Source organism: Chelmon rostratus, chromosome 6, assembly GCF_017976325.1.
Source record: "Chelmon rostratus isolate fCheRos1 chromosome 6, fCheRos1.pri, whole genome shotgun sequence".
Taxonomy (NCBI): Eukaryota; Metazoa; Chordata; class Actinopteri; order Chaetodontiformes; family Chaetodontidae; genus Chelmon; species Chelmon rostratus.
Genome location: NC_055663.1, coordinates 29,197,929 through 29,225,556, shown reverse-complemented (window position 1 = coordinate 29,225,556; position 27,628 = coordinate 29,197,929). Strand labels below are relative to the sequence as shown.

At 45.1% G+C, this 27,628-nt stretch overlaps 1 protein-coding gene across 2 annotated transcripts; it reads right to left on the bottom strand.

Moving 5' to 3' along the window:
* Positions 1-199: 199 nt before the first annotated feature.
* Positions 200-27,276, bottom strand: wasla (WASP like actin nucleation promoting factor a). 2 transcript variants are annotated; one of them, XM_041939041.1, is made up of 11 exons: positions 26,840-27,276; positions 20,936-21,070; positions 19,698-19,784; positions 17,304-17,400; positions 16,320-16,343; positions 10,426-10,627; positions 9,787-9,829; positions 6,022-6,175; positions 1,983-2,596; positions 1,686-1,794; positions 200-1,506 (listed from the first exon to the last, which is right to left on the bottom strand). In XM_041939041.1, the coding sequence occupies exons 1-11, from the start codon at positions 26,942-26,944 to the stop codon at positions 1,445-1,447; spliced, it is 1,632 nt and encodes a 543-aa protein (XP_041794975.1). In that variant the 5' UTR covers positions 26,945-27,276; the 3' UTR covers positions 200-1,444. The 2 variants fall into 2 exon arrangements, with proteins under 2 accessions (XP_041794975.1, XP_041794976.1); XM_041939042.1 differs by lacking the exon at positions 16,320-16,343.
* Between the last annotated feature and the right edge of the window lie 352 nt (positions 27,277-27,628).

Sequence of the window (27,628 nt, the reverse complement as noted above, 5' to 3'; positions counted from 1 at the left end):
ATGTAGATTTACGTAAAAAATATTGTTCAGTTCTTCAGGAGTTGCCGCTGTTCTTCCTCTCAGGTCGCCGGCCTGCAAACAAACTTCTCTTCATAAAACAATGAAAACAACTTTTAACCACAAAGAACAAGAATCACGGCTCTCTGTAAATATTAACATTTATTTAAGTATACAATTTAGTATTCTCATTGCCCCCCCACCCCGTTCACAGGTTCTCTGTCAGTATCTCGGCCTCTCGATGCAGCATTAAGCCCCCCCGGAGGACGGTAAGAACTCTTTAAGACGAGCAGTTAAAACGAGCATCAGTTTTCTCTTGGCGGAGCGTCGCCGAACCCACACGCTGCTTGCAGATGCCACATTTGGTTCGCTGTTATTTGCGTCTTTTTTTTTATTATTATTCTCCGTGAGGAGGCGTTTACAGTCGCGTTGCATAAAATGAAAGTTCGTTAAGTGAAGGACGGCAGAGGATGGACGAGTTTTTAGATCTTTTAGTGTCTTTGCATGAAATGTGTTTGAAATACTGACCCGAGTGCTGCTGAAGTTTCATCCTGCAGGAAATAACGGAATGATGTCACAACGAAAACAACCAACCAGACGCAAGAACACAACTTCCATCGTTTCACAAATGCCACAGAGTGTGTGTGCGTGTTCAGACATGTCATTCACTGAAACGCCGTCGGCCATGTTTGTAGTCCCAGTTAAAGGTCAACATATTGCAGAACCTTCAGCTTTCGAAAGCGTCGCCGTCGCTGTGACACGCCTGAAAGTTTGACAGAACGCACACCCGAAAAACAAAACACAAAACTGAACTACGGTATAAAGTGTGTGCAAATAAACGTCTTTAATTTCATAAAAAATAAAAGCTGGAAATCCACATTTGGCGACGAGTCGCCGCAATTTGGTCAAAGGATTTATGAGAAAATAACACGACTAAACTACGAATTATTCGGAAACTCGGAGGTACGTGAAGAAGCACGGTAAGAAAATAGTGTTATCTCGCATTTAAAGCGACCGCGGTCAAACACAAAGAGGATCCTGCCTGTTTGGTCGCGCGCACGTCTCCCTTCTCAGTTTCTCTGACGAGGAATGAAAACACGAAGAAATGAGGACAGATGTTTCCCGCGGAGCACACGAGGACGCCACGTGGTCTTTTTGTTATTGATTATCTGTGATGACACGGCGCCGGCTGCGTCTCCGCCGCCGTGCTGATGGCGGCGTTAAGTGCTTTCTAACAGCGGGAACGTCTTCGACGACGAGGCGGCGTGACGGATGAGGTATTGCACAGATTAATTAGAAGAGTCATAAAAAAACAAAAAGCAAAAAGGCAAAAATAAATACACAGCCGGTTCAAACAACATTTACATGACAGTTCGAGTCAGACGCTGGAAGAGCTGAAGGAGAGATTTTAGTGTCAGCGGTAGGCGCGCAGGGGGGAGACGAAGGATCAGTCGTCCCACTCGTCGTCGTCTTCGAAGTCCTCGTCCTCGTCGTCATCCTCGTCTTCATCTGGGAAAAGAGAAACAAGAGTGAGGAAACCCAGAGGATAAAGACATGAACTTCAGGCAGTGGAAATATACGACTGAGGAAGAGGAGCTGCTGACGTCCCATCGGCGTCTCTCGGGTCTCGTAAGCACCCCGGACGCTGTGGTCACATGGTACGCGTGTATCCCTGGTAACACAGATACCTGAGGAATGGATGGCTTTGCTCCTCTTCTGCATCACCTCCATGAGGGCGCCCACGATGCCGGCAGCGGGAGCCGGCGTTGGAGGACCGGACTCTGGATGATCCGACACCTGCAGACCCAGAAACAGATCCAGTCCTGTTAGTTACAGGTACGACCAGGTGTTCCAGGTATATTCACACACTGTGTAGATTTCTGTGTGTGTGTTCTTTGTTACTCATCGGGGGGGGGGGGGGGGGTTTATGGATTTGAGCTGTATCAGACAGTTTCATGTGATGTGGGACTCAGACGTCGTCTTACGGTCTTGAGCTGGATCCCCTGTCGGATCTGGTCCAGCAGGGCGTCTCGTCCCACGCCGGAGGCCGGCGCTCGGTGGTTCTGCTCCACCTTCTTCAGCTGAGTTCCTCCTCTGATCTGCTCCAGCAGCGCCGACTTCCCGCCGGGGCTCGGCGAATGAGGAGAGTCTCCGCCTCCGCCGATGCCGTCCAGCTCCGGAGGGGGAGGGGGGCCGGGAGGGGGAGGTGGTGGAGGAGGAGGAGGAGGTGGAGCAGGGGTGGAGCTGCCTACTGGAGACTGCTGGGCCAATGGGGGAGGTGGTGGGGGCGGGGCTTGGGGGGCGAGAGAGGCGTGGGCGGGAGGAGGAGGGGGAGGCTGGTGATGGTGATGGTGTGGAGGAGGAGGGGGCTGGTGACCTCCCCTGGTGGGAGGAGGTGGAGGAGGAGGGGCACCCAGAGTTCCTGGTCTGGAGGGAGGCGGAGGAGGAGGAGCTGAGGCGGGGGCTCTGGACGGAGGAGGGGGAGGAGGGGCTCCCCGTCCAACTCTGGAAGGAGGAGGAGGAGGAGGGGGTGGAGCTGAGCTGTGGGGGGGCGGAGGAGGAGGAGGTGCGCCGCCACGAGAAGGAGGTGGAGGGGGCGCTGCAGAGGAGAGACAACGGACATGAGGTCACACCGACACACCTTCAGATGACATTGTGATGACATCGTGTGATGTCATCACGATGTCTCCGTCACCTGGTTCAATAAAGTTCATAAAAACTGACTCGTCACATGACCCCCACCTACACCCCCACCTGCGCTGCTGTGGTTCTGATCAGGACCAAACAGGACCCACCTGAGACCTCCTCCACCCTCACAGTGAGGCTGTCCTCTTTTATCATCATCATCATCATCATCATCATCATGTGTCTGTGCTGCTAATTATCTCTTTTATTTCTGTGTTGTTAGTTGGTTAGGTGGTGGGGGTTGGGATGGGGGGGGTTGGACATTTTTAAGACGTCCTGGCCTGTTACAGAGAAAATAATCTCTGTATGAAGAAGCCTCAGACTGCAGGTATGAAGATGAAGATGTAACGATTCTGTTGGAAAACACTGCAGGTAACGAGCAGCCCGACGACCGCTGATAATCAATAAAGTTTCAATACATTTCTAAATCACTGTGACAGCGTGAAAACACCCCATCTATGAAAAACAGGTCCTCGACTGGTAACGTGAGAAGATTACTACATTTAATTCGGCTGAGTCGGCAGAAGAAGACGCGGGTGTTGCTCTCTCGCATTCGACCGAGTTCAGTGGGAATTTTAATTTGCAGCCTCGTCACATTTTGGATCTGGACCAACTTTTTTTAAATGGATAAGAACCAAATATAAAAACCCAAAGGCAGCGGTGATAAGACATGGCGTGGTCTCACCTCCTTTTAACCTCGCCAGGACTGCACTCTGTTTAATATCATACTACAGCTGCTGGCTATCGCCACCAGAACTGATGAAGATATCAGACGGGTGGAAGGGGGAGCGAAGGAGCATAAACTATTACTATATGCAGACGATATTTTAATGCTGATAAAAGATAAAACACCTGATGAATACAATACAATCATACTCTAAATTGTCAGGATATAAAATTAACTGGACTAAGTGGGAACCACTGGAAGACATGGCACTTTAATGGGATATGTCATGTCATAAATAGCTGTCAGAGCCTGAAAACAACATGGGAGAGAGACTCAGAGTCTCTAATGAAGGAAGAGGAGTGGACGAGTGTTATATCCAACAACGGGAAGTACATTAGGCAAGCAAGGGGGACATTTACACCATACAGAGACAGAGACAGAGACTCCACAGAGACAGAGACTCCACAGAGACTCAGCAGAGACTCAGCAGAGACAGAGACTCTGCAGAGACAGAGACTCCACAGAGACTCCGCAGAGACAGAGACTCCACAGAGACAGAGACTCCACAGAGACTCCACAGAGACACCAGAGACTCCGCAGAGACAGAGACTCCACAGAGACAGAGACTCCACAGAGACTCTGCAGAGACAGAGACTCCGCAGAGACAGAGACCCCGCAGAGACAGAGACTCAACAGAGACTCCGCAGAGACAGAGACTCTGCAGAGACAGAGACTCCACAGAGACTCCGCAGAGACAGAGACTCCACAGAGACTCCACAGAGACAGAGACTCCGCAGAGACAGAGACCCCGCAGAGACTCCACAGAGACTCCACAGAGACCCCACAGAGACAGAGACTCCGCAGAGACTCCACAGAGACTCTGCAGAGACTCCGCAGAGACAGAGACTCCGCAGAGACAGAGACCCCACAGAGACAGAGACTCCGCAGAGACTCCACAGAGACTCCGCAGAGACAGAGACCCCACAGAGACAGAGACTCCGCAGAGACAGAGACTCCGCAGAGACAGAGACTCCGCAGAGACTCCGCAGAGACTCCACAGAGACTCCGCAGAGACAGAGACAGAGCAGCGATGATAAACAGTAACAGTGTCTCTGGGAGTGAGCTGTCATTGAACCTTTTTGGAAATCAGTCCTGGACAATCTGAGTCACTGGTTAGGGAGAAGCAGACCACTATCTCCCCGATTATGTCTTTTAGGGGACAGAAGCCAAATACACAGGGACTACATCAACAAAACCAACAACCCCCCGGATCGGAAAGAATGGATGAACATTACATGAAGTCACGCTCAACAGGAAGGACAAAGACAACAAAAACAGGACCGAGGCACCAGTCTGGGACTCGTTCTGGTCTTTCATCACAACACCTGATGAGACCACAGTCTGAATCTTCACTCCTGACTGGAAACAAGAAGACACGTGTCCATCTGTCCCAGCTCCAGCCATGTGACGACCTGAGTATTTGATATGTCCCCTTTAACAGAATAATGACACACTCACACTTTTTCCTGCCCTTCTATGAACTTCAATTACAAAAAAGAAAAGAAAAGATCCTCCATCGTACTCCACCTCGTCTACATCAGACCAGTGACGCCTGAGACACTTAAATCAGCCTAAATTCACATTCAGGTCACTCTACACTGCTCTCAGGTCAGTTTAACATGAATAAAACACGGAGAGGAAGCAAAGTCTGTCACCGGGAATAAAACAATCAGACAGAAAATACTGTTTCATCTGCACCTGAAACCTAAAACTGTCTGACAGAAAAACAGAGGAGAGAGGAAGGAAACGAGAGTTCAGGGACAAAACTTCTTGGATGAAAAAAGTTTTTTTTTGTTTCCATTTAAAATGATGGCAAACATAGAAAAATAATATAGAAGAGTATAGAAATTCTTCTGTAGAGCAGACCTCTTGTTCGTTGACCAATCAGAGTCTGTGTTCCTGACTTACTGACCAAACGTTGCTCTGGGCCGACGTCTTATTTTAGTAGAAGAAATGTTAAACTGCGCTGGGATCAGCCGTCCTGATCGAGCCGCTGCTGCGCTCTCATTCACAGGCCCAGGTCTGACACCTAGTGGTGAAATCGATATTACCGCTCTGGATCTGCCAAACACAATTAGCAGACGAACCTCAGAAGTCCCAGGCTGCTGACGTGAAGCGAAACCAGAGATTTCCATTTTGGCAAAGGAAAAGACGTCTCTGGGTGAAAACTTCTATGAAACTGAGTATATTTCACTGCTATGTATGAGCTATCTGCAAAATCAATTGACCGGCGACAGAACTGGCCTCCAAACATGAGCAGAGCCCAAACTGACAACACGGCTGGTCTTCACACTCGATAAAGGACTTAAATGATTCATCAGTTGTCTAAACAGTTGATTCATTTCCTGCTGAACTCCTCGTCAGTTCATCGACTTAATCCTTTCAGAATATCAATGAGTTCACATCACAGATGGTCTTAGAAAGATGAACTAAACTCCAAATTTAAAAAATTAATATCTACAGCCACATGTGGGCAGTGTCTCAGAGACACATTCAGACGCTGTGCAAGGAAACCCTGATGAAACTGTGGAGTTCAAAGACAGATCAACGGTGTGTGTGTGTGTGTGTGTGTGTGTGTGTGTGTGTGTGTGTGTGTGCGTGCGCGCCCTCACCCTGCCTCCTCAGCTCGTTCTTGACGGCCTCCACCCCTCCCTTCTTCTCGATGAAGTCGTAGATGACCTTGGACGTCTCTCGGTCCTTCAGCTGAGCCTCAGAGATGCCGCACATGTCGAACAGGTTCTTGAGTTCAGGGTCCAGGTTGTTGAGCTGCAACGTCAACGACAGCGAGGACGCTTCAGAAAAGGACCGAAGACTCGAGAACAGAAGAGTCTCAACGAATCACTGGCGACATAAAATGTTCACCGGCTTTCATGGCAACACATCCAATAGCTGTTGAGATATTTCAAATTAAAAGCATGTGCGAGTCAGTCGGACACAGCGTCTCCATGAAAAGCTGAACAAAATGTGCTGCCTTTGAAACCTTTGATTTTCCTCCCCCAACAGGTCAGAAGATCAACAAAGTCCTGAGAATTTATCCTCGAGGGAACTTTAATATCAGTCGACATTCATCTGACAGCCGTCGTGATATTTCGCTCTGAAGCACAAACGTCTGAACAAAACTTAACGGTGATCCATCCAGATACTGTTGATGTACTTCATCCTGGACCAAAGAGCCGGACTGACACACAGACAGACCGATATTAACACCTCGAGGGCCACTGCTAACGACCGCTGCTCACATGTTTATATTCCTCAAAGTGTTGATGAAAGTGCTGTTCAGTGTTCAGTGATGTTCAGCCCTCGTCCTCGATTTCAGAAGCACAGTTTGTACAAAAGCTTGCAGAAAACTGATCCCAGACTAATCTTTAGTCTGGACAAAGTTTAATTTGAAACCATTCTTACAATTCATTTTAAAATTTTGGGGTTTTGTCAGACTGTTAATAACTTTGTTTTGTGCTGATTAGTCCAGCACACGTTGAGGCATTTGTTTTGAATAAGAGACTCAGACTCCTCACGGGGACATGGAGCCTGATCAATGAGGCTAATTAAATAGAAACTGCTCCTCTTAATTTAACTCTGGTTGATGTGTGTTCATTTCATCAAAAGCAAAGAGCTTCTGTGTCCTCTGCAGCGAAGACCGACTACAGCCAGTCACAGTGTCAGTGTGACACCTGGTGGTCAACAGGTGGAACTGCACGCTGCCTGAAACCTGACAGCATAAACACTCAGCTGCTTTCCATCAAATCCATCGTTCACCTGCAGCTCTGCACGATCTCCTCCTGGGAAACAGTCACACCTGTTGTTTCTGTCACGCTGCAGTGCATTCTGGGACTCTGGTGTGTGTCTTGCATGTGGGATCATGTGTTTTCGGGATTGTTCATCTCGCTCAGTCAGTCGGGTAAACACACAATTAAGAGGCAGCGAATGGAAAGAAATCAGCCTCCCGCTCATTAAGCCCGACAGCCTGAACACGACGTTCGTTAGCGGACAGCCTAAACGATGACTCGCATCAGCAGCTCTGGTTGCTACTGGAAACCGGTCGGGCTCCCGAACAGCCCCCATTTAAAAACCACAAACATTTATTTATGAAGCCTTAATAAGAACACTGATGAAACTCGCTTCCCTTCACGGTTACTTCACTTGAATGTTTGATGCTGAAGAGACTTGTGTGATCATCACTTCATTCTGTTTCCACATTCCTCCTGCCAAGAACGTCACAACTAACCAAGAAACCAACCCAAACCAACCCAGTTTGTCTCCTAAACGTAGTCTTACTGATTGCACAAAATCTGTTGTAGAATAAAAACTAATGCTGCATTACACCGTGTGGTCGTCTGCACAGCCAGCAGGATTTACAGATGTGTTGAAATAACCATTTGTACGTGAGGTAAGAAAAAGCAAACGTCATCAAATATTAAAGCTGTTCTGTTTTTAAAAATTAAACACATCTCGCAGCTTTTCTCCAGTCCGGTCTGCTCAGAGACTGCTGCTGAAGCCTTTGGTGGAATAACATCTGGTGTTACTGGAGAAGAGCTCATGTCGGGATGTGGCTGCTGGCTGCTTTGCAGCAAAAACGTGAGTAAATAAAAAATGAAAACAGCTCCATTATTCTTGCAGTGTGATAATATCAGGAAGACGTATTCATGACGGCTGACGGACTTTCATTTGTGCTCATTAGTTCATTACAACTTGTGACCCTCAGTTACGACGACCCCGACTTAATTACAACAGCAAAGAGAAGGAAAAACAACAGAGAAAAGGCAACACAAGCAGCTAAAAAAGGCATCAAAATGTTCTGATTAATGAAGTTGATAGAAAAAAAAATCAAATAAAATTCAATTATAAAAAAAAATCAATTAAAGCAATTAAAGTAGAGGGTTAAAGGATAACTTTGGTTTTTTACAACCTGGACCTTATTTGTAGCATTAAATACGACCATTTACTCCTCCAGACAACTTTGGTGGCATTTGGAGTCGTTTTGAAGAAATTAGGCCCAGAGGAGCGGCGCGTATATCCGTATAATGCGAGTACTCGGGGCATCCATGCGCAGCCTCTATATAACACATAATCTGCAGAAACTCGTTCATATTCAATATTTTGTTCTGATATGCTGGTGCTATTCCCCTCTGAGCCCGTGGTGGCATGTTATCAACATCCAGCGTCTCTAGGCAACTACCTCTGACGTGGATGATGTCATTACCGAACGCGAAGTGACGAAGCAGGTCTGAAAGCTAACATGCTGGGTTTCCAGAGAGAGCTTCATAGATACAAACACACTGAGTATCACCCCCCAACCCTACCATATAAAATACGACGTGGACCACAGACATCAGCAGTTATAAACCTCTACGAGTCGAAGAGGACGTGTGTCTATAAATCACATCGCTGTAGTCCAAGACTGACATGAAAACTGCCTCCACGACTCTTTATTTAAGAAGCAACGGCACACACACACTTTGATATCAAGTGAAATTTAGAGTGTAACGACCTGCCTGTCATTAAAGTCGTTGGAGAGGATGAGGTGCTGCTGGTTCATAAGCACCTGAGTCCAGGAAAGTTTCAAACATTTAATACTTCAAAACATCACAGCTACATCAGAGGCTTTCAGGTCTCACACGCCAAACGGACGGTAAACGTGCACTGGCGGCGAATATGTAACAAAACGATAAACTGAACAAAGGTGGTCAACAAAAAATGCGGCTACCTACACTCCTCTCTCTTCTCCGCCCTGCAGGTAAACCAGCTCCCTATATCACCTGCGGCAATCATCCCCTGTGCCCACGTGACCAAAGCCCTGTGCATCACCGTGGCAACCAGACCAAGCAAATCAAGAGATAAATAAACAATACGGCTCCTACATTGAGAGTTTTTTAACCAATCCAGATGCAGAGATATTTAAGTCATGTGACTCTCTCATTAATGAGTCAGTTCATTGTAGAAGTATTGACATCAGTATCGTCCTCGGCTCCGGAAAATAGCACCAACTTTGTTTTATCAGCAAGAGCCAATATCAGATCAATGTGACTTCATTCATATGACATGAGGGCAGAAAGGGCTGAGCAACACTGCAGCTTTAATTCATGAAATTAAGGCTTTTTGAGACTGTGGAAGGAGAGCTCTGCATGGGCTGGTGTTTAAACCTGCAGCTCTTTAATGAGTCGACGAGGCTGCAGCCGGGCCCCCTCTGGAATATTCTGTCTGTGTGCAGCTTCTGAGACGCAGCGAGACGTTTGTGAATATGAGCAGCAAACAAAAAGAGCCCTTTGTGTGATTTCATCACGCAGCCGCCACACAGGTCACTATTGTGCTCCTGTGTGTGTGTGTGTGTGTGTGTGTGTGTGTGTGTGTGTGTGTGACAGACAGAAAGGGGTACTCACATCGAAACCTGTGTTTGGATCCCAGCCCACATGACCGATGTGTCTGAGGAAGACAGGCCAGATATGTGGTGAGCTCACACACGTCCACACACATAAATATGCAGAATTACTTCAACTGTTCAGCCTGCGCACGTGGGCGAGCATGTGCACATGCTAAATAGTGAGCCCACACACACACACACACACTCATACATCAGTCAGACAGACAGTGTGCTCATTCAGCGCTCTCAGACCATAACGCAACGTGTTTACTGTTTAACTGCTGGATCAACAGGACGGTTCAGACACGTACATGCACACGCACGCACGCACGCACATGCACACACACACAGTACATTTTAAACAGTTTAACTTCTTACAGACTTTGTCACTCACACTGTGAAAACACCAGACTGTCAGTTTAGCAAGTTTCAGCACATTAAAAGCAAACTGTGCAAATGATGTTCCTAAAGAACGCCTCCAAAGTCAGCCCATGAGTTTTGGGTATAAAGGGGGACACCAGTTCTCTGCCTGTAAAAACAGTTGCATAAAGTCTAAATTCAGGATAACTTGCTCTAACTCTGCCTGGTCCATCTTTTCCAACGTGAGGATTTCTTATTTCCTCTTCATAAATAAAAGCTTAGCTGACAGGTGACTCACTGGAAGTTGCTGGGCGTGCCGATGTCAGCCTTGGTCAGCTTCTTCTTCTTGCCTTTGGTCTTCTTGTCCTTTCGGTTCAGTCCGCCGTGGCTCAGCATGTTGTTGAGGTGGTACGGCTGCTGGTGGCTGTGGGAGTTGTGGAATCGGACATTGTTGATCTCCGGGTTCTTGATGTCCACTGTGGCCATGTGCAGAGCTGGACCTGCAGGCAGGGAGGGGGGACGGTAAACCACAAGTATAAAACTGTACTAATAGTCAGGAAATGTCTCAGTCCCATTCCTGCTCACCAGAGGACGAACCCTGCACATGCACACGATCATGTGATCTTCCATCTAGCGCCACCTTCTGTACAAACTTTAAATCTTCAGCTACACTCGTGCTAAGGCTCCAAGAAGAGCAAATCAACAGTATGCTGTGTTTTTTTTCTCACATTTTACGGTTCAGGGGTTCTTCAGGGTTCATGTTTTAAGACCTTTTAATGCACAGTAACATAGAAAACAATATAATAGATTTTTCAGATTCATACAAGCTGACAAGTAGGAATGATAACAACACGAATCACGTGAGTTTATTAAACTGTTAGAGGTTTTCACATAAAGATTGGTGATCTGGAACAATGCCGTCAAACTGCAGCGACAAAAATAAGCTCATCAAGGTCCATAATTTGACCAATTCTCTCACTCCTCAACAGCTCATCATATAAACCAACTAAAACTACAGTTAAAACTCAACGAGGTAGCCAACAAAAGATGGGCGTAGAGTGGTTTGATCACGATAAATCAACTACTTGATGGGCAGGTGTTTAAAACTTTCTCACAACTTAGAGAAAAGTTTGCTTTACCTTCAAGTGACCTATATAGGTATTTACAAATCAGACATTATATTATAAAAAATACAGATTGGGAGAATATCAAAAGAGAACCTATAAATATAGAAACCCATTTTATACATTTATTTGAGCACCTTGTATCAACAAAGAAACAAATATCTCATATGTACAAACTGCTAATGTCAGAGATGTCAGATAACACACTGCAGATTAAACAGCAATGGGAACTAAATACAACATTAGATGATGAATCTTGGGAAAACATATGCTCGAGATGTCACGAGGGGACTGGAAGTCAACTTTGGAAAGAATTCGACTGGAAGGTCAAAACAAGATCCTTCAGGACACCCTTAAAAACTTTTGTCTCCAAAACCAAAACCAGCAATAAATGCTGGAGGAACTGTGGTATGGTCGGTGACCACACTCATATATTTTGGAACTGCCCAAAAATACAGACATTTTGGAAAAACATCAAAGAAGAACTGAAGAAGATTTTGGAAATGGACTTCCCCTTGGACCCACTTATATTTTTATTGGATGTATTCCCTAACCACCTTTTCACTATCGAACAATGTTACATAATGCATATTTTGTTGATGATTGCAAGAAAAATGATTACTGTCAATTGGATGAAAGCAAGCCCTCCCATGATTTCACATGGTTACAAACAGTAAGGCATGTCTCCATGATGGAGTCTATGACTGCTCAGTCAGTTAAAAATGCATACTTTTTTATGAAGATGGGCACCAGTCATTGACTATCTTGGTTAGGACACCCATACCAGTATTTTGTTTTTTGTCATTTATTTTATTTTATTTATTTATTTTGTACCATTTTTGTAATACTGTAGATATGTATTGAAATAACTAAATGTGTGCTCTTCTTGTATTGTTATTTTTATATGACAAATGAAGCCCAATCTCAAGATGAATTTTGTTTTAATGATGTTAATTGCCTGTTTTTGCATTAAGGCAATAAAGTTAAAAAAAAAAAAAAACAAAACTCAACGAGGCTTCACTTAGTGATCGGAGGCTTGAACCTGATTGGACTGTTTGAGCAGGTTTAGTGCTGGACTGCAGGAGAATGAAAACGTTTCTCTGCTCCTCTTTCAATTTAATACATCAGTCGCTACCTTCACATCAAGTTTAACTCATTGTTGTGCCCCCCCGAGTGTGACTTGTTGATACACAGTACCATCACACTACCAGCCTTGCCCCTCAGCTCCTGCACTCATGTCAGCATTCCTGGCAGGACTGTTGGACACCGCCCCCATCGCTGAACTTGAAGTCACGTTCACCCCTCTCATTTATAGGAATGAGGCCGGTCGGGTGGTGTAACGAGGGGCCAGCGCCGAAGACCACAGAAAAAATAAAGTTGAACCAGGCTTCTGGTGTAGTTGTGCTGCGTTGGCCAATCAAATTCATGCAAACACACATTGCTGGTACATGATAGGGCTGATCTTTTCTAATATGAACACCGTCCCGCAGTCCCTCTCCTCTTGCCGGTCTGACTGCTCAGTCCTCGAATTCCTCATAATCTCCACAAACCGCAGCAGCATCTGACACAATCACTAAGCCGCCGCTAATCCCAGTCCAAATCCCCGGACTCCCCATGAATGCTGGATGTCTATGATCAGACCAACAAGCTCGCCTCAAAGCTGCCGTCTCCTGAGGACCAGGGTGGGAAGGGCGGTGGTTTCTGTCTTTTAAGTAGCGTTGCGTGGGGTGGTTTCCAGTAGGCCTGGGTCTGAACGATGAGCACTCCCATGGTCCTGATTATAAACTTCTGTGCAGTTTCCATACCTCTGTAGTCCTGAAGTACTGACAGCAAGCATCAAATATCTGGTCAGAGTCATGATTTTCTGTCCTTCCTTCATCAGACACCTCATGAATTAAATCTGAAAGTTCTTATACGGCACATATAAACACAGAAAGCAAAACCCAGTGGGGTCACTTCCTGCCAGACAGAGCGGCGAGCATGCATCCAGTTTGTCAATGAAGAGCGATACGTGAAGGAGCGTCGGCCGGATTTAAGAGTTCACACCAGGTAACGAGAGTCGCAGGTGAGCCTTCAACATTCACAGACAACGTGGGCTGTCCCTGAAGCACCAGCATGAGCAGCTTCTTCTCGACAAAACAGTTTTCATTGACGTTCTCAAAATGAGGACAAGAACAACGCAAGAGAAGAAGAAGGGGGAGGCAAACGGACACAAACACATCTCTCGAACAGAGAGGACAATCCAGAGCAACAACTGAAATGTCAGAATGGATCTGCGCCGCCGGAGATAAACTTCAATGAAAGAACGATCTCAGGCACAAATCCATGGAGCTGATAGCAGGGACGGCTGACTCGTTCCCCATCTGTTGGTCCTGCTCTTCACAGCGTCAGAGGGTTTCATGAAGTAAACACTGTTCTGGGACGACATGCAGACGCAGCTGCAGAGGAGGAGTTGTGCGCTGGTGTTCAGGTGCACAAACGCAGTAAAGCAGTGATTAAATCTGGAACGTTCTGAGGACGGAGACGTGCTCACAGAACTCGTCGTTACTATTTTTAAAATGTGCTTCTTACCCACAATGCATCCAGAGGCTGTGACATTACCGATGGTTTGACATATTGTTATCTCCGGTCGTGTGCGTTTACTTCATCCACTTTGAGAAGGCTCTTCATCGAGAACACATCGCTTTGCTCTGCATTTTGGCGTTCTGGCTCAAACAAACCACGCTGGTGTGTTTTTGTAAATCTAGAGTGGATGATTGTAAATCATCAGCCATATTTTGGTGAGGATGGGAAAATTTTTCCAAAATGCTGATGCAAACCTGATGTTGGGCATCTTCAAGTCTCTAATTTCAAGAGTATGTTTCACGTTAAAGCAGCTAGAACTGAAAAAAAGCATCTTTTCCCTCAATTTTAACCTTCTGCCTACACTGAATCACCGTTTTCCTCACTTTAACACTGGTGACAGTAACAAGCCTGGTCTAGAGCTCTGTCTGCAGAGTTAAGAAGACAAGCATCTGTCTCCTCCGCTCTCTGTGATTGATCATTTTAAATGTGTCTATAGCTGATCACACAGTACAGCTGTTATAAAATAATATAAAACCGATCTGATGAATGTTTCAGTGCAGCAGCTCAGGAATAATGGCCACACCACTGTCCTATTTGCAATCAGCTGTCCACAACAGCAGCATTTTTATCTCGTCTGCTTCCCAGACTGAACTCAACCCAACTACTGTCTATTGTCTCGAGCCTCTCAGACTGTCTGTCTCGTTTGTGGATGTACCATGAAAACTGGACACCAGACTCCAAGATGAAAGACTCCGACCCTCCTTGACTCTGGGAAAGATAATTAAAAAAAATCACAGCACAAAGACTTATAATTTATACTGTTAACAGTTTGAGGTATCTACAGTGGAGGTCTATGGGGATTTTGTTGATGCAGTACCGCGGTTGGCCACTGGGGCAAACTGGTAGCAAGTGGTGCCACATCAGCTCTCGATATATTCACTGCATGTGCAGAGCTGGACCTGCACTGATGTGCTCATCCTGGCACATACACATATTCAAACATCTCAGTCCAGATGAAACTGCATTTTGAGAGGATCTAGCTTCAGTATCGTGGGAGCAGGCAGTCGCACCCCTCCAACTGCAGGAGGTGGAGGGGTAGTTACCGCTGTCCTGAAGGTGTACAGTGATGGGACAGCAGCAGTCATTCAGTGGTTGGTTCAAGCTAATGTAAAGACATTTTCTATGCTGTTTTAAAGGAAAAACAGATTTTATGGTATCTGCTGTCTGAGGTGCATGCACAGTATGACCAGGAGTGTGATCTAAAGGGCTAAAGGGCTTTAAAAAAGCATTTTTAACTTCATCTCGACTTAAACGCTGATTAACGTTCTAATAAACTGAATAATAAACTGAAGTCCATAAAAAACAAATGGTCAGCAGCAGTAAGGGAGGGGATTACAGATTAGGCCTAATGTGCCTCCCAACAGGGTTTAAAGGGAACAACAACAGAGACCATGTGGTCTACATATGGCACAGATGGGCTTCCTGCTGACCAGATTAACCTGCAGCAGACTCCACTCTGGGTCAGTGTGTGAATCACACACCGCCAACGTGTCAGGACACACCGCAACGCTCCGTCTCCAGTCGTTTGCCACCCAGTCATGCAAATAACACCCATTTTCAGAGGCGACGCTCGATGAACGTGACCCCCGTTTCAGATTCCTGCTTCTACATGAACACAGCAGGCTGCTTCACAGACAGTCTGCTTCACAGACAGGCTGCTTCACAGACAGGCTGCTTCACAGACAGGCTGCTTCACAGACAGGCTGCTTCACAGACAGGCTGCTTCACAGACAGGCTGCTTCACAGACAGTCTGCTTCACAGACAGGCTGCTTCACAGACAGTCTGCTTCACAGACAGGCTGCTTCACAGACAGGCTGCTTCACAGACAGGCTGCTTCACAGACAGGCTGCTGCTGGTTTCTATGTTTTCTGCAGTAAACTTGATGTGTGGTCCAACCCTCACTGAATTCATCACAGCAGAAGGGATTACAAATCCATTGACAACTGACTCATTCACATTTAAAACTGGACTTAAACTGGACCCAAGAGGTTAGGGCAGTCCTGCCACAGATGCATACGACAGAGGTTTGATCTACAGTTCAGCATCAGATTTCACCCGTTGATAACCCCCACTGCAGCACTGAACTGACGGGATATTCATTATAAGGCTGTGCTGTGCTTTAAAGTTATATGCGAGCTAACTGGCCGTCACTCTGCACGGACTGAACCTGGCTCAAAGCACGTCTCCTGCACTGTTAAGATGTTCTTAGCGTTCCCACCAGCACAAGTGAAATCTCGATGATTTCAACTTTAAGTTTTTCCATTTTGTTGTTTTGTTGTACCTCGTGAGTTTCGTTGTCTTGTCATCTTTGTTGTTTGATTTGAAAAACAATAAGAAAGAAAGCTAAAAGATTTATTCTTATTTATTATTCATAATAAAATGTGTGTGGGCCACTCTGAGCTGCTCATGTAAGCAGAATTTAAGATGAAGAGTTCAACATACCATTTTTAGGGTCACCTCTCTTCTCTGCAAGAGAAAAATTAAAATAATTATAGTTTCAGGACAAAATCGGCAGGATGGAGCTAATTTATAAAAAGGTCAACTGGAGCATGTTTGGAATATTTGAGCGGTGAGAGAGGAAGACGAGCGGTGAAGAGTTAGAAAGTGAAGTTCAGTTAGTGCGATGCTGCGGCGGCTACAGAGAAGACCACATGAAAACATGCGTCATCACATCCTCCACGCCAGGAGCGAGAGTCAGAAAGACAGTTCAGGACGTCTTCGACATGAGCAGAAGAAGAGAAGCAAAAGCTGTGAGAGCTCAGTCTGTGTCCCCCCTAAAAACCCTCGTGTGTCCCAGCTCTGCGGGCCTCTGGACCCTCAGTCATCATCACAGTTTGAGCGGTGCGCTTCAAAAGGCCGGCATGCTGAGGGGAGCTGGAGGGGGGCCAGAGAGGACCCCCGCCGCAGAGATGTTTACTACACAGAGACAGACCGACAGGCTAACGACAGCAAAGACACACAGTGAGCTGAAGAGACAGAGACTGTCCCAAACCAAACAGGAAGTCATGTCCTCACCTGAGAAAACACCTGGACGGATTTCGATCTGAGCAGCTTGTCACTTTTTCTAAAAGTCCAAATCTGAACTAGCTGAACTAGATGTCCTCAGACCCGGAGTCCCACAGTGTTCGGGACTCTTTGGGTCTGTCTTTCTATACATACAGCAGCACCTTCACCGCTGTCTTTAGCTCGTACTCTCTGTTCTTAGGACGATTAAATCCACCTCAGGAACTGTTTAGTGTCCTGGGTTGGTTTAATTTTAGTCCTACATTTCTCTCTGGAGCAGCTGGACATGAGTGAGGCGGGAGGGTTTGGGACTGAGCTTCGATGTCTTGTTAGCAGAAGAGGAGGAAAAGTGTTCTTCAGTCTGAGAGGTCAAAGGTCACACAGGTTCAGGAAGCAGAGAGAGACTGAAAGCGTAACACTGACCGGTCTTGCGCTGTCGTCGGTTGAGCAGGTCGTTGATGGCGGCTCTGAATCGTTTGGCCTCTTCTTCACTGGCGAAGTTCAGACCGATCTGACAGGTCTGAGGAAGACGAGGAGAGGAAGATTACAGAGCATTAAAAATGCACATACTGTATCAGACATGAGGCATCATTAACTTTAACCTGACATTTAATAACAGCTCATTTCAATAGTGACACCAATTATTCATATTTACTGATCACTCAGAAGAGCAAGATCAAGAAAAGATTGACTCTCTGGTTTTGGTGTCTCTTTGTGATTTACAGATGTTCTGCTTTTATCTGAAGTAGATCCCCGTAAGAATCAAAGAAGAAGCCCAGACATCACCAGCTCAGGGCTTCCTGAGGTGTTATAACAGCACAGACACACACAATCTGGCGAGGACGCATCTGAACGCAGCGGTCTACTGAAAAGCTCCGTCTGGTGGATGACGCGCTGTGAGCTGGGCGGCGTTTGGTTTTCAAAATAACAGCCAGGTCACAAACTCATACTACGGTTAAACAGCTCACTAAAGCGCGTTTCTGAAAACATTTAGGTGAGAAACGCAGATCGATGCAGGAAAACTATCTTGATTTGTGTTTTAATCGTTGGACAGCTGATCTGATCTTCGTGAACCTGGTGATGGACGGACTCATTTGCATTTAGATGATGACGAGTCGTGATTATGTAAATTCATATATGTTGACTCGTCCCTCAACTCGCCGCGTGGTGTCCATCACACACCGTGCGGCTGGATCCCCAGCTCTCCACTGAAAATGAACAGGATCCATCAACGGATCCAGTGTGTCTGTACCTCAACACTAATTACACCAACATCTGAATTATAAATGTGTCATTTGATAAAAATTTAAAAGCTGTTTTTGTAATAAAACCATTGAGGCCAACCTTAATTACACTTTATTAACAGTTAAAGAGCTCAAATGAAGGCAGAGCAGCAACTTAAAACAAACAAGATCATCAAATGCAAACTGGAGGCTTTAAAAGTTAGAAGAAAAAACAAAAGTCAGTCGTCAAACGTGAAAGAAAAGCTGCTGGTGAAGAGTCGGGTTCATGTTCTGTTTAGTAGTTTGGATGAAGATGAAGTTCGCAGGTCTGTGACAATCACATGAAGACTTCATCACTTTAAAGAGGAAGAAGGAAAGTCATCATGATGATCTGCGTCATAAATCTGGATTTCACAGTTTGTACATATTTAGACTATTTCCTGATCTATTCTGTAAACTTGGGGTCTGCGTGACGTCCAGGAGACTCTGTTACTCTTCCTCAGTTAAAAGGTTTTTTTTTTGAGAGCTGTACAGACTGTAAAGCCCTTTGAGTCAAATGATGGTTTGTGATTCTGGGCTGCATAAATAAAACACAGACAGAATACACTGCAGGCTACACTTAATCTTTTTCTAATACTTCTGTACATCCAGATTGTTTCCGTTGATTAAGTTGAAGCTGTGGCCACGAACTTTTACCAGTTCTCTCTTAAGAAGAGATAACCTAAATAAATAAGTCTAAATAAAGACAAAGACTGATGCCGACGTGAACGTTCAAACATCACAGGTTCACAAACATCCTGATGTCTTTGCTGCTTTTAGTTCACCATTCTGTAATGTTGTATTTCAGACGTGACTGACGTCTGAACGAGAGAGTATGAAGCAGAGGACCTGAAACTGGTATTAAACGGGCCGGGGGGGCTGAATTATTTAGGAAGCTGTGATGTTCCTGTTTCTTTTAACGGTGCTTTTTAACGGTTTAGTTTATTATCACGCTGCAGCGTCTCCTCCGCCGCCTGCGTCGGTGCAGCTCCTCAGACTTCACTCGCTACTGTAAGTGCAGATAAAAAGCCGGTTCTTCATCGACATGTGGAAATCTGCTCCGTCTGCAGTGTCGCACTCACCGGCGTCATGCTTTACATGAGCATGGCGCTCTCGCTCGGCTAATAGCGAAAAACAAAAGCTGTCTGCGTCTAAAAGTTGACCTCAGTTTGATGTGTATCTTAAAATCTGACTGAGTCATAAGTCAGTATGTGATGTTTTATTAACATTTGTTTCCAGTCAGAGTTTACATTGTGCCTTTGCCCTAGAATAAATCTATTCTAATTCTGTTTTGAATGAATTATTTTTGAGGGGGTCTAGGCAGCATTTTAAAGAGCAGACACATCTTGAAGGCTGCTTCGCGTTACTGTACGTGTTTAAAACAGGAAGTGGTGAAACGCGATGAGAGAGAGCAGACCACAGTGTGAATATCTGACCGTGTGTAAACACATCCAGTCATTATCACACCTTATTAAGCAGACTGGGACCTGACCAGTGAGACCAGCTGCTGTGGACGTGTTGGCGTTGAGGTAATTAACACAAACTGCACACTTACATCTCCTGCAAATGAGATGAAGTAGGACCTGGAGCTGCTGATGGAGAAGTTGTGGTACAGTTCCTGTTCAAACATGGTTTTCCCTTCCTGCAAAAACAAAAAAAAAGAAAAATCAGAGTAGATTCTCCTTCAAGTTCAGAAGGATCACATGTGTGACTGCAGATTTCCATCCACTGAACACAAAATACCTCCCCACATTAAAGCGCTGCTGTTCATTTAAACAGCTAATGATGGACCTCCCTGTTCATTTCTATGAAAATCTATTTCTTGATGTGATTTTCTGACAGGTCTCATTAACAGGAATACATCGAGCTAACGACACGAAAAATGATTAGATGTCAAGAGTGCCTGAATCCACCACTAAGAGTTTTAACAATAATCCTGGTTCCTCACTGCATTACCCTCCACAGCCACACAAAGAATGATGCAACAGTAAAGAAATGAGTCTGCAGCATGTTTTAAGACTCTGCAGCTTTTATTTAAATAGATATTATCTGCCACCAAAGGCATATTTAGTCCACAGTCTTTGATATGCAGATGGATTTCAGACCGTCTGAGCGTCAGACAGCGAGCACACGTCAGTGGTTGGTTTTTCACTTTGATCCATCAGGGTCGCACAATTGATTGCACATCGTCTTTAAAGGAAGGATGGTATTCATTTCTTCACGACTGACTACTGACACTGTGGACGCATGCCGATCGTGGAGGCAGAAGTTTCCTGTTTTGAATTGAGACGACAGTTAATCACACCATCATGTCATCTCACAGCGTCTCTGATGGTGCTGAGTGAGGTTCAGAGAGATTTGGAAACATTTGATTTGAAAAAGTAATTTAATTTTGTGCAACTGAAGTTTATTCAAATGAAATGCTGAGTACATTTTCCAGGCAAATATTAACTTAAAGCAATACTTTTACTGACCTTCTGGTGGTTTCTGAACTCATTAAACAAACGAGGTGCAACATGTTACCAAGCGAGCTTTAGAGGTGCTGGGAGGTGGACAGAGCCAGGCTAGCTGTTTCCCCCTGATTACAGTCTTTCTGCTAAGCTAGGATAAACAGCTGCTGACTATAGCTTCATATTTAACTGAGAGACATAACAGCTATCAGGCCTCTCGAAGTGAAACAGTGTACTTCCCCAGATTAAAAGACTTCCCCAGATTAAAACGCTTCATTCAGCTCTCCTCTGGTGGTCAGTTAAAACCTGACAGATCTTTCCTCGACAGGCCGGTCTCACTCACCTTGATGTCAAACACTCTGATGAAGTAGGACCTCTGTGGGTTGTCTTTGACCAGGCAGGCCACTCCACAGCACCTCTTTACCCAGCTGCAGCTCCGGTCTGTGCCGTAGACCTGGACCACCGCCGAACACAGAGTCTGGACGCACAGGACAAAGGACGGGATGGTGAACATCATCAACTGCATGAATCATTAACAATACACACGTTTAATAACCAATGTGTTTACATTTCATAATCAGGTGTCCTGCAGTGTGTGACGCTGCTTATGTGTCCAGATTGTACAAACACCTCTGGTTTGCTGTTATAAACCTTTGTGTCACAAAGCAGGAACAGGGCAGTCAGGATGGAAGAGGAAATCTACGTGACGCAAAGCATTTAAACGGCGATAAGGACGATACACACACTGCTGTACAAACACACACCTGCTTCACCAGGTGAGAAACAAAGAGCATGTCAACGGGGAAACACCGAGGCCTTTCCAAATCAGATCATGACTCACATATTCAAATTCTTTTACAACGGATTCTCAAAATGTGCAGAGTAACATGAACGAACCAAGTCTGATGACATGTCTGTACATTCATTTGTGATTTTTCATGAGTTTGTTATCTGGGATTTCTACAAAATTAACAAAAGTTAAGGTTAGAGAGAAAGATTAAAAAGAAATGAAGTTCAAAGCAGTCGAGGCCGAGCTGTGCTGACTTTTAAGGCCTCAGTAAACTCCAACCGAAGAGCTTTTCAGAGGGCCAAACAGCGTCTGAAGCAGCCTCTCCTGACACCTGTCTGACAGTGTTCACAGCTTTCATGTGGACAGACAAGTGCAACACCGTAAATATCTTCAAGAACAGGCCACAAGTGTGTGCTGTTGTCTCCATCTGTACGATCCATCACACATCTCTATTACAGCACGCTTTTCACAAAGGTTCAAATAGATCTGCCCTAAAAATCCCAGCGAGCTGCAGAACATCTCTCCTGATGAAGCAGCGTTAACATCTGGTTCAGCGGTAACTCAGCTGAAGTCACAGACATTAAACACCAGAGCTGAGAGCCTCAGAGCAGAGAGGAGGAAGACACATGGCCAGTTGTTAGGATACACGGTCATTAACATCTGTACAGAGTTTTGAGCCAATCTCTTTGGTAAATGTTGAGATATGAAGGTGAATAAGCGAAGACTTTGACCTGCTGCTGGTGCTCTTTGAACAGTCTGAGGGCCAGGGCTCACTTTGTGGACGCCATTAATGTGATGGGCCAACATTGTCTTGGCTAAAAAAGACAGATGATTTGATAACATCAGGTCTGAACTAGAGGACCGATTATTAGCAGTCCTGAAGCAGTCTTTCGTTGACAAAAAGTTGGAAGCACGCCTATGTTCAAAATATTCTGAGCTACATTGGAAATAAAGGGTCAAACCAGGAAAAACAGACCCAGACACAAAGAATGGGTTTCTTCTCTTGTGATGATCAGGCCTGGACTGGAGACAACTTCACCTCCTTGTTGTTTCTGGAGCTTTTTGCCCTCAGTCTGGTCTTCAACTGTGAAGCACGAGATTAGCTGGATTGAGGTCATGTGACTGTTTTTGCAGTCAAAACACTCCACTGTTCGGCTGTAAAAAAACCTCCTTTGTTGCTGCGATCATTGTCCTGTATTGTCCTCCAGCCGGGGGACGGTGAGTGTTTCATTTCACCAGAGTTTAACCTTGATTCCTGCAGGCAGGAAGCAGAGCGAGCTGCTGTCCTCAGCACCGTCCTGTAACTCAGACTGTTCTGGTTTGTGGTTTTGAAGTTTCTACAGAAGTCACACTCTGTTAAATGCTGTGCCAGGATTTCTCCAGCCGCCGGGGGAGGAAAAAGGAAATGCCACTGGGCTGGTTTCCTCCTCTGTGATTTATGAGTGCAGGTCAGAGGAAACACTTTTCACTATGAAATCACCGCTCAGCATCACACAGGGAAGGTCAGAGGTCGGCTGTTAAAAGCCTCGTTTAGGCCCTGTGAGTTCTTACTGAGGGAAAGTACGCAGCAATAAACACAAACAGACTCTCTGCAGGTCAGCTGACAACTGAACATCTGAAAACCACGAAGCCAAATGATTTAGTCCATGAACACATCACTGACGGATCATCAACAAATCATCAATCATCAGTTTTCAGATTAATTCTATCTTTCAAGAGCTTGAGTTGGTCCTCAAACTATTAGTTAAATCATCCAGTATTTACTGTGAAGACATCGCCACGGACTCTGAGGACTTGTTAAAGACTCAACGGATTAATTAATAATGAAAATTGTTATTTGCGATGGATTGATGATGCATCATAATGAACATTTGGTTTAAGTTGTTAGTTGTTACTGTGCAATGCACTTAGAGCCAAAACTTCTTTGACTGACATTTTCTGAACTGTGGTGCATTCAAGAACAAGCGCAACAAATGGGAGATTTGAGAGCTGGTTGAAGAAGAACAAATTCCCAGCCAGTTAACAGTATGGTTGTTTGTCCTCTGGAGTCATGAATCTATTGATTCTCAGCCATGGTCTATAGCTTCTCTTGTGCTAAAGCGTTCTTCAAAAAAGCGCCAAGAAGATGACAAAACAATCTCACCACAAGGTCCAATCAGCAGCTGCTCTGAAACTCAGCTGTCATGGAACCGTATATGTTCAAATGTCCTTTTCTCAGAGCACTTTAAGGACTTCTCGTCCACGTTGGCTTCAAAGTTGAGGTTCAAAGTTCATTCTTCACCCAAAGCAATTAGAGCACAAACTCCTTTCATCACCTGGTCAGGTTGTTTTGTTACCGAGGTCAAGAGTGAACTTTAAATCCTACCATTAAGAGGAGTTCTGCTCTAAAGTGCATTAAGACAGGAGGAAAACAAAAGTTTTGCATTAATTCGATGGAGCACCATTCTGGTACCCGTCTACGTACACAGAGGCCTTATTTCAGTCTTTCATGAAGCAGTGATGTCGGCGTTGTGTCAGAGACAGGTCACACTGATCCAGACAGCAGCCTGCTACACAACGAGAGCTACAGACTGAACAACAACCCACATTAGCTGTCCTGCTAAAGTCTTCTTCATAAGCATTGACTGAAACGGCTGCAGATCAGCTACTGCGGCCGGATCGCAGCCCTGACCGGTGGAATCTGCATCACCACGGCAGCCCGCCAGCAGCTGTCAATCACACACAAGCACACGCACACGCACACACCTAAAGACGCTGAGACCAAAACGAACATTTCTGATATTTCCTCAAAGAACTTTATCTTCCTGTCACAATAAAAACTTTTCACAATAAATATGAATGTATTACTGGTGAGGTCACGGAGATTTTGCCACTGATACAATCTGGTCCTGGTTCAGAAAAGGTTGAAAAATCAGCTGTAAATATCCAAGAGTCATGAATTCAAGCCATCTAATTCAGTGCTTCTCCGTGCGTTTCATGCAAGCTACCTCGGGATAAATCCACCATGGAGCCGTTTGAAGAGCAGAGGGGCTCTCCACAAAGCCGGATTAGCAAATTAACCACCTAACTTGAGGAAGTTTATATCCGTCATGTTCTAAAATTCTGCTTTCTCCTTAAAGAAAAACACCATTTGCATTACCTGAAGCCTGAAACCAGATTTTATAAAAACAAATGTGATTTTCAGATATAAATCTGTATCATCAGATCTATCTTTACCATTGTAACAGATATGTCAAACTTTCTAATCCTGCTTTGTGAAATGCCCCCCTGGACAACCCTCCATCTGTGCATCTGTGTGCAAAAGGAGACGAAGTCTGGTCTCAAAATATCCTTCATACTGCTCTCTAACGAAGACTGGCACTAGTAACCAAAACAGCTGAAGTACACTTCACTGGAAACTCGTGGAATTAGTCCAGGTAACATCTGACTTTAATGATTGGTTTGATGTTTGTGGTCATTTTGTTAGAGATATAAAAAGGGCAGCTTTGTAGCTGTGATTGTCTCATGAATTTATTTCCTTGTGTATGACAGTTGGTGGGAAACTATAATATAACAAACGCTTACAAAAACAAAGCAGCTATTAACAACAGAGACAGAGGAAGTGCCTAAAAGAAACTCCAATCCAGTGGAAGTGGTTCTGTTTTAAGAGGTCAGACTATGAACAAGCGTCTGTCTTCAGTGCTTTGGAAAAGTTTTGCATGAAAATTACAGAACAACTCACCTTCATCACGCCCACCCCTGCTGGTTGATGCAAATCTACCAAACCAGCGCAGTTAAACCGGCTGCTCTGACCTCTGAGCTCAGGTGCTCAACTGCTTCTCGCAGCCATCCACGCTGGCCCGGCTCCTGTTCAGTCTCTGACATCAGTCTCTGCAACTATCATATTATATCACCCCGAAAGAGATCAGATTAAACTACATTCAGCACAGGGATGGGAATCGAGAACAGGAACCATCACCAGAATAGTACACTTATCAATTTCTTTTGTCGGTGCCGACATGTTTCGCTGACAGTTGTGCTTTCTAAAACAATGTCAAACTCTTGCATCGATGCTGCTGGAAACTCGCTAAAGAAGGAGTCAGGACAGAGAAGAAGAAATGGTCCAAAGCATGGCTTCATTTAAGGATGAAAGATGACAACAGGGGGGGTTGTATTGTCTGTAAAGTTTGCATTAAAGCAAAAGGTGGAGACATTTTTCTATGCAACATGCACTTATATTCCAGGAATGTCTTTGATTCTCTACACACTAGTACCACTGCTTCCCAATGCACAATAATTGAAGGTAAACATCCTGTTATAATAACATTAGCACCATGCACGCACTCAGCACATTTTTTGTTCGACAAGGAAAACCTAAATGAAAACAAATGCTGCACAAGTATTCTCTCATTTCACCCATTTCAGATGATAATAGATGGCTCAAATGAAACTGAACAGGAATAAATAAGGGAACAGATAAAGAATCAGACTGATGAGCAGACTCAATAATGGCTCTAGTATCAATAAAATCAGGCAATTCCCATTTTAAATCTTTAATTTAAAATGGGAATTTTAATTTAATTAGACTTATTGACATCAACAATCAGCCCACTTCTCACCCAAATCCTCAACCATGGCATGACGTTTCAGGTTGAGTGTAATCACCTGAAAATGTGCATATAAAATTAAGTTTGGTGTGCCACCTGGAGCCCTGCTGGAGACTCCTGCAGTTCCAGGTGTTAACACATTAAATCTGTCCTGTTGTGGGATCAAGAGCGTAAACAGGTTCACCAAATGTGGACAAGTGTTTAAGATCTGTATGCCATTAGTTGGGACTACCACATCTAATGCTGAGGGATTATTTTTAGGACAAATTAATCTTCTGATTATTACACGATGAATTAATTCATTGTTTAATCAATATGATGTCCATGACAGCTTCCCTGTCTTCAAACTGCTTATTTTGTCTAAAAACCAAAGAGACTTCGTTCACAATAATATAAATCAAACTGTGTTAATATAAAATAGGGTTAGACAGGCTAGGTTACACATAAAAATGCTATAATAGCAGAATCTTAACAGGGTTATATATGCTGCTGAAGTAAACAAATATTTTAGGCACATTTGAAGCATAAATATGACCAAGGTGCAGTTCCTGATGTCTGGCTAACATTTTGAGGTTACACAGCAGAAGTTAAAGGACAAACTACATGAAGGGGGGGGGTCGCCATGTTTTTTTAACAGCTATCAAAATGCGTGTTAGCAGTAAAGACGTAAAGAGTCTGTAGGGTCCCGGTCTGACACCGGGCCCTGGTCTGACCGCCACAGCAGGGTCAGAGCAGGTTTCTGCTGTTTCATATCACCTGGGAGGGATAAACTGGAAGGGAGAGCCCACTCTGGCGGATTTTTATGACGTTTGGGTGAATGTACCTGCACCTTCGTTCAGCCTGCAGGTGGTAAACAAACTGGGAAACTTACGGCGCATTTCCTTCCCAGGTAGCCGAACAGGCACTCGTTCTCCTGCGGGGTCAGGAGGATGGAGCCGACGTTAACAGACCTGCGAGGCGGCGGGTGGCTGTTCATGGCTCCGAATTCTTCGAGTTAACCCCGAAACGATGCAGTTATGCCCGGACGGACTCAGCAAACACTGCTAATTAGAGAAAATCCATGCGGGCTCCGGTTGCTGTGGCCTGCAACCGGATCATCTCCGCTGATTCGGACTCCCGGCTGGAGGGCGGAGGAGGACGGGGGTGTTTTCCAGGCTTGCTACTGCTTAAGAAGAAACCTGAACTTCTCCGTTTGGCATTAAGTAAGCAAATAACGGCTATTTGTCTGTATATGCGCGGATAAAAGCTTTACTTTCATTCGGAAACTCCAGCAGCTGCAGCGGCGATGCGTACATCCAACATGGCAGCAAGACGGAGCGAACCACTTTAAAGAGGCAGGAGAGGGGGGTGTGGGTTACGGCAAACTCTATAACTGTCTACTGTAATGATGATGACATTTTAAAGTTGATGAACTCACACGCAGAAAGATGAGATTAAATATTGATTTTAAGTTAAAGCTAGGTGGCAAGTGTGTTTTTGGTCCGCTGCGAAGCTAAAATGTCGTCGCTAACAGAAAATGGTTCGGTCCGATGTGGCAGCAGGAATGCAGCTCTGCGGAGCGAAAGGGAGGGGCGGGGGTTTAGCGCGTGGAGAGGGCTGGAGTGTGACGTAGCGTTGGGAGGAGCCAGATGGTGACGTAAAAATGTAAATAAAGATGACT

What these genes read in the sequence shown, in the direction of transcription:
- wasla (XM_041939041.1), bottom strand. Translation starts at nt 26,944, where the DNA reads ATGAACAGCCACCCGCCGCCTCGCAGGTCTGTTAACGTCGGCTCCATC. An exon ending in ACCTGGGAAGGAAATGCGCC is followed by an intron (nt 21,071 to 26,839) that starts GTAAGTTTCCCA and finishes CTGTGCGTCCAG; the next exon opens with ACTCTGTGTTCGGCGGTGGT. An exon ending in GGCACGCCCAGCAACTTCCA is followed by an intron (nt 9,830 to 10,425) that starts GTGAGTCACCTG and finishes TGTCTTCCTCAG; the next exon opens with ACACATCGGTCATGTGGGCT.